This window comes from Pygoscelis adeliae, unplaced genomic scaffold (assembly GCF_000699105.1).
Source record: "Pygoscelis adeliae isolate BGI_AS28 unplaced genomic scaffold, ASM69910v1 Scaffold21, whole genome shotgun sequence".
In the NCBI taxonomy this organism is placed as follows: Eukaryota; Metazoa; Chordata; class Aves; order Sphenisciformes; family Spheniscidae; genus Pygoscelis; species Pygoscelis adeliae.
The window spans coordinates 1,190,883-1,198,267 of record NW_008824243.1 but is presented as its reverse complement, the minus strand read 5'-3'; the positions used below and the strand labels follow the sequence as shown (position 1 = coordinate 1,198,267).

General features: G+C 40.4%; 1 protein-coding gene across 1 annotated transcript in view; it reads left to right on the top strand.

Moving 5' to 3' along the window:
* The window catches only part of PDGFRL (platelet-derived growth factor receptor-like), a 19,176-nt gene that overhangs the window by 8,114 nt on the left and 3,677 nt on the right, over positions 1 to 7,385 (top strand). The window contains exons 3-5 of the mRNA XM_009335194.1: positions 3,825 to 3,976; positions 5,434 to 5,727; positions 6,031 to 6,170. Coding sequence (XP_009333469.1) covers positions 3,825 to 3,976; positions 5,434 to 5,727; positions 6,031 to 6,170 — 586 coding nt within the window. The remainder of the gene's footprint in view (positions 1 to 3,824; positions 3,977 to 5,433; positions 5,728 to 6,030; positions 6,171 to 7,385) is intronic.

Here is a 7,385-nt window from a genome sequence, read left to right as displayed (position 1 = left end):
CTCTCAATCCCTTCATCCCCCAGCCTGTATTGATACTGGGGGTTGCCCTGACCCAGGTGCAGGGTCGAAATGAAAATGAGCATTCATCTCTCAGAAATGAGACTGTAGCATGCAATGCAACTCTGGGGAGAAAGTTAGTCATGCAAACTTGGCTCCCGAGTTAAGGACACACACCAGCTTGTTTCAGGACTAGCTTATTATCTGTAATGCTCTCTTGCCTTGTGCAGCATAAATACACCCTGCAGATAACTTTTTGTCTGAAAATTTTATGTACTGGCTGAACTGGCCAAAAATCTTGGCAGTGTTAACGGTCAAAGGTAGCTTGTGCACCGTAAGAACAGAAGGGCTGGAATGCTGTTTTGTAAGACTGTGCATAACAAATTAATGACTGTAGCCTCACCCAGAAACTGGATCTACAATGTATGAGAAGGATCAAAAACTGAGGGGATGAAATCAAAATTTTTCCCTTTTTTACGCTTTATAGCAAAAAGCTGCTCTAGATGAAGGCAGTCTAACTTCACGTAGTCTCTGCTCTGCCTGACTTGGAGCATGGGTCTCTCACTTGCCGAAGACCAGCTGTATTTATCACAGAACTTCATCTATTAAACTCACATGAAATGGAACTGCCCCAGTGGAAGCAGCTGGGGCAAAGAGCTGGACATGCATCACATGCACATTTGTGTGCGGGGGGTGTACGGACAGGAGCACTCTCCCAAGTACTGAGGAAACTGTATGTTGTAGAGGGCAAAAATTAGACTGCTTTCAGTGAATGCAGGCTCTTGCTGGCTTAGTGGGACGTCAGTTGTGCTTGTGTGTAACCGAATTTCATTTTGTTCCATGTGCTCTGAAGTCTGAAGGCTAGGGATTTTTTTTCTTGTGTTAAACAGTAAGATGTTATGTTCCTCTTCTAGTGAGCTTGTATTTGAGATAAGCTCTCTTTTGTCAGTATGAATGCAGCTGCTTGAGAGGAGTTTGCTAGATGCTCTTTGAGTGATACTGTGTACACTGTCTTTTTGTCTTTTTATATATTTTTTTTTTTTTTTTTAGCTTCTAAACTTGGCATAGTTTTTCTGGCAAAGGTCTTTTGAACTTCAAATAACTAAAGCTTAAGATGAATGTATGGAATAAGATTTTGGAGTAGTTTTCTAGTTTCTTTAAACAGTCTTGAAATGTTTGTATATACAACATTTTTACTTTGTGATATGTAGAGCACAGCAAAGTTTTGGCTTTTGAGTCAGATTTCCCAGCATCTAAAATACTAATGAAATAAAAGTTATCCAGAAATATTGGTCAGCTGCAGGATTTACCATTTATAATTTACTTTATATGGCCTGTTTTGTGTGCTTAATATGGTCATGTCACAAGTTTCAACACTTCAACTCTCAGTTGCCAGGTTTTGTTAGTGCATGTTTGTGGATGACTACCTCGCTAGGCTATTTCCATTGATTACTGGATAGCTTGTTCTCAGTTAAGTAGAACACACTGTGCAATAATTAATTAATTCTGACCTTATTTTTCTGTCTGTTGGGATTTCGAGCTATAGTTCAGTGTCTGCATTAACGACTGGAAGCAAAAATGTTCTGGCATAATGGTTTCTCTGTAATGTTGACATTTAATACTGGATACTTGTAAAACATTTTATGCTGATGTAGTCATGTAGCCTATCAAATGTGAACTGTGAAACTAAATAATAATAATAATAATAATAATAGAGACTAGGACATTTTTCAGATTTCTCTTTTCTTCCTGTTGGGTATCCTACACAACAGGATGTCTTGCACGAATACAAATCTCTCAAAACTTATCCAAAAACTGAAGATAGTTTATAATGTAAGGTGGTGTATATATTAAAAGTGAAAATGCTACTACTCCATAATTACATGATTCCAAAAAGTGGAAGCAGACAAGGTCATGTAGGACAAGCTCATTAACGGGTAGAAAAGGTGATTTGCCTGTTTCCTTAGGCAGGCCTCAAAACTGCCCCGTGGTGGGTGAGTGTACTAATGGTGTCTGAGGGCTTTAATGGAAAAGATAATTCTCAGTTAGCCCTGTTTGGGTTGTGTATTTGGTGTGGTTTTAATTTCTAAGCTACTGGCCTTGGCAGGAGGCCGAATGTTGGGTTACATGAACCGTTGCATATGATTGCTGGTAGTAGTGCAAACTGCTAGCAGAACACCTAGGGAGTCAGAAGTTTTGGAAAGTGCATGTAGCTGCAAGTAGTGGCCTCTCTGTTTAAGCAGTTATTCTGCCTGCAATGGAGACGTAAGCAAAACAGAGCATTTAGAGTATACAGTACAGTCAGGCATGTCTATAGTACCGCTGTTACACAGTGACAAGGTGTTTTAGAGGATAAGAATTTCTTTAAAGCATGTTAATCACAGAAATAAATGACTCAGTCAAGCATCTGCCTTACAGAATAACTGCCACGTTAATGAGAAGAAATCAGAGAATAATAAATATTCAGAGAACCCACAGCTGAATAAGAGTATGGGAGCTGTTCAGACTTCATGCAAGCTGCGTATTTGTCCAGACCCTGTTTGAAACACTGAAAAGAAGTTCACTATCAAATGCCTAAAACTGGAAAAATCTCTCCTGACTTGGTTAGAACAGAAATGACCTTGTAACTCAATGTCTTGCAAAGGAGAGCAGGAAACCTTCATGTTCTAGATGTGCTACCATGTAAAGGCAGGTGGTTGAAAATAACGTTTTTAAGGGTCAGAGCAGCAGTGGGGTGCATCAGTACAGCTACGTGGCTGTCCTGACAGGGTTCCCCAAAAACTGGTGCTGCTGGACCATTGCTTTTGCAATCCATGGAAAGGCAACACAGCAGACTGCCGACTGTAACACCATCTGTCTGCAAGAAAGAGCCAGGAAAGCAAACCTTAAAATAAAAAAAGAACAAGATGAGATTGTAGCTGCTGAATTTCATAGATAGGACCTTTGACCCTTAGAAACATTGTCAGTATCTACATATACGTATTTATAAATATTTGCACATTTACAAATGTCAATCCACTGAGAGATGTATCTGGGAAATTCAGGAGAAGGAGAAATAAGCAAATCAAGTCTGAAATAATCACACAGGCTGAATTTTGTGTAGTTATGTGATGACACTGCCAGTACACCTCCAGCAGTTCTCAGGGTCATAGCCGCGGGGTGATGAGGAAACTCCAGTGAGAGGATGCCAGTGAGGTGGCTTAGGGCAGAGGAGTAGACAATGCAAAATGACTTACTTGCAGAACAAATCCAAGCTGAGATAGAAGCTCTTTATGATGGTGTTTGCAAGTGGAAACTTGGACTAGTATGTTAAAGACGGGAAAGCATTGGCACTGAAAGCAGGCATAAATCATCAAACAAACTCTTGTTAAAGTACCTGCTACTTACTACTCCTGAATTATCTTTGTCATATACTATTGAAGCAGTGCTACAGTTAATGGTATCAAAAAAGGACTGAGATGCATGCAGGTTGACTTGGAGCATGAAAATACGGGATATACATGGACAAACTGAGACAAAACGTAGATGAACATATTGTCTACAGCAGTCACAGCCCAGTTTCAAAATGGGGACTGAAAGGAATCCAAGAATGAACTGTGCAAGACAAAAGCTTGCAAGCGCTCATGTGTAGTTGAAATCAATAGAACTACTCATGTAAGCAGGTCTCTGCTGGAGCAAAAGGGGAAGTTGCAACATAGCTCTGAAAGCGAAAGGTGGGTCAGTTGCAGAGTAGGAATAAAAAAAATCAAAAGTAGAAGTGAGCTGACAGAAATGTAGGAGGAAATACATCTGTGCTTGTCTGTGCCTTTTGTTTTTCTTCTCCCCAGTATAAAGCAGCTTGACAGGTACGGTCAGCTGATCCTCGCCAACTCCACTGCAGCAGACACAGGGGAATATAGCTGCTGGCTTCAGCTGTGCAATGGTAACAAATGCAGGAAGGATGAGACTAAAACTGGTTCAACGTACATCTTTTTCACAGGTAATTAACTCACTGGGGGATTATTAATGAAAATATATTTGCTAGTAAGACAGGCATAAAGCTACAGCAGCAATTTCACTGTCAAGATCTTTCTTCCACAATTTTCATCTTTTTCACTGGATGTTAAGGAAGGCAGTGCTGCTGAGCAGAAAATTACTTGCTTAGTGTGATTTATGAGTCCATTTTCCCTAAGGATTATGCTAAATGTGTACCCAAAATAATGCATAATGCAATGGAAAGCAAATACCTTCGAAAATACTAACACACGTTCTGAGGATCTTCTACAAAATGAATAAAAAAACGCTTAATTTTTGAAAATGTGTCTGGATAAAGAAAATAGATCTGTGCAGAAGATTCATTTTGTCATGGCATTCAGATGACCATGTGGAGTCTTCCCCTCCCCGCTTCCAGTTACCTGCACTGACTTAAAAATCTTGACCTCATTGATCTTGGTAATGCCACAATTTCTCCCAAGAGTCTATATAGCATGTTGAGAGGCAAAACACTCTTAAGTACATGTGGTGTCCCACAGAGCTTGAGGTTGACTGTAGCCCTAACATGGCATGGATAGGATCATAGTAGGTAACCATGCACAGTTTACTGCTACTTGGTACAACAGAGCTGAAATCAAATGGTTAATTTGTTCTTCTCATGGAAAACATTCTGAATAGTAAAACAACCTTTGCTGCCTGATTAGAGCTAAAGCATTCTTGGCTAGCAAATATTTCAGTACAAAATGTTAAAATAGGATTGTTTGTGATGTTTTGGAGCTAAGTTAGACAGGCCATGGGACTGTGCAGGAGCCATTTATCAGAAGTGCTTAATGTTCTGAGGATACATTCCTTTAGAAAGGCTGGAATAAACTTTTCAGTCAAGTTATTATGTAAATGCTTGTGCTAGAAAGAGGAATTTCAGCTTTGTATTTTTAAGAAGCATGCCAAATATGGAAATACTCTTTAACTGTCATTCTAAAAGCACTAAATGTTTCAGCTGCTTAGAGGAGTAAATCAAACATTTTGCCTAAAATCGTAGGCAAAATGTAGCTCCAAAGAATATCTTTTTCTAGTAGTGCTTATCTTACCAGTGGTGGTGGTTTTTTAATGTGTGTTACCCCTTAAAAGTGGGCGAGTGAACAGAATTAGATCCAGATGAGTATTTGGAAACTTAAGAAAACCTTTGGAATTCCTTTTTAATAAGATTTAAAAAATCTGATTACAGTGAAGAATACTTTGTTTTTCTTTTTGATTTAATGTTTTTAATGCAAGCTATGTAAATATATACTCACAGGTTAGAAAAGTTGGGTGTTTTTCTTTCGTGTGCGCGTATTTAACGCAAAATGCTTTGGGTTAATTTTTAATGTTGCTCATAGCTATTTTCTCTTGTCATATGTACTTTCTCTTGTTGCTATTAAACCAAGATGTAAATATTATTCTAACTATATCGACTCTTCCGCACAGATAAAGAGGAACTTTTTGTACCTACTCCCAGTTATTTTGAGATTGTCTACCTGAACCCAGATAAACCTGCAGTCATTCCATGCCGTGTTACTACTCCTTCAGCAAAAGTAACTCTACACAGGGAATTTCCAGCAGAAGAAATTGAAACGGATGGAACTGATATTATTTATGATGTGAAGAAGGGTTTCATCTACCAGCACCCTACTTCCGATCATAAAGGTATTGTCTACTGCAAAGCAGAGTCGCAGGGAGCACCTCAGATTTCCATCAAGTATCACCTACTGTATGTGGAAGGTAAGGTGCAGTTTTCTATATGCTTACACCGACTCTTGTCTCTTCTGCTGACATTGTTTAGAAAACAATTTAAAAAAAAAGTAAAATAAGTAATGTAATCACAGAGTTTTAAAATCTTGATTGAAAGCATATGTGATAAAACTTCGTAGGTTTAAATTCCAGCAATTTCCCAGTGTAGTTGCAGGTATACATCACTTACCTGTTGCGTTAAGCAAACTGAGGCAAAAATTGACTCTTAAGTTTTATCAGTGTATTTAACTTTAGAAACTAATTTTCTGCTTCCAAACACTGTCTTTCTATCAGTTCCTAAGGGCCCGCCCTCAACCACAATTGCGGCGTCATCCAATAGAGCAGAAGTCAGTGACAGCGTTCATGTAATCTGCACAGTCCTTGGGGAGCCAGATGTAGATGTGAACTTCAGGTGGCAGTACCCAGGGCAAGAGGTAAGAGATGTACGCCCCGGCTGAAGTGGTTTGTTCTTCATGAAGGCATTGCTTTCAATGCCAGTCAGTGTCTAGATTTGGAGTAAAGATTCTTCCAGATTGTGGTGTCTGCCTCTTGCTAGCTCAGGCATGCTGGCAGGAGAAGGCAGCACATCCCTTTTGAACTTCAGCCCATCTTTCCCTGAGAGCCTAGAAGTAGCACAGGAATGAAGCTGGAGAGCTCTACCCATGTTAGCAAAAATCAAGCTCAGCAAAGCTCACTCCTCCCTTAGGTTTCCATTCCAGAGACACTTGGCCTCTGGCAGCGTTTACAAAGAAAAGCCTCAGACAAGGTCAAAGCCAGCCAGCATCAGGAAGCTATTCTAGGGCAAGCCACAAAGCCTCACTGATGCCTCTGCATTTGATATCCCTTCTATCTCCATGGATCGGGCACATGAATCATCGCAGCACAGAATCTTTAATTTAATTGTTGCCCACATCCAGAAGCACAGAAATCGGCTTCTGCCCAGCCTCATCTGAAAGAATCCACTGGAAACATCCAGTGAATCTTAGAACTTTGTCGGTCTTTTTTCTTGCACAAAATAAGGTGTATCTGACCAGCATCGTTGATGGTCCTCCTTCTTCTCCCTCTACCAACCCCAACCAGTTACAGTAGGGACTTGTTTCTTAACCAGCCTCATCTCTACTGCTGTTTATCCTAAGCAGGCTAGGAGCAAAGGAAGGACTGCTGGAAGATGGAACCCTTCACCAGAGGAAAGGAATCCTCCAGGACCCGAGGGTTTGCATTGTATTCTATTTGCCAGCCCTCCTGGTGCTGGGTTGTCAAAGGACGATGCAGAGCTTGCTAATAAAGTACTTGTATCAGCACTGGTCTCCCTGAGCCAGCATAGAATTAAGTAATTTAACGGCAGAGGCAATTGCTTAAGTGAGTGACTGGAGTTCAGTGCTTACTAGGCTTGAGAAAATTCAAATCTAAAGCCCCAGAAGTTTGCTGTAGCCATTAAGATGGAGACTAGCACTCCGCTGTCATGGGAAGGCGAGTGCCTTTTCAGGGGAAAAAATAGTGAGAGAGCAAGAAAGCACAAAAGGGATTTGAACTGCTGGTGAGGGCACTGGGCACGTAGAACCAGGTTTCTAGTCCTTGCTTAGATGTTAGTTTGTTCTTTCACTTCCCCCTCTCCGCTCCACCTTTTTTTTTTTTTGCTGCTGCTTGTC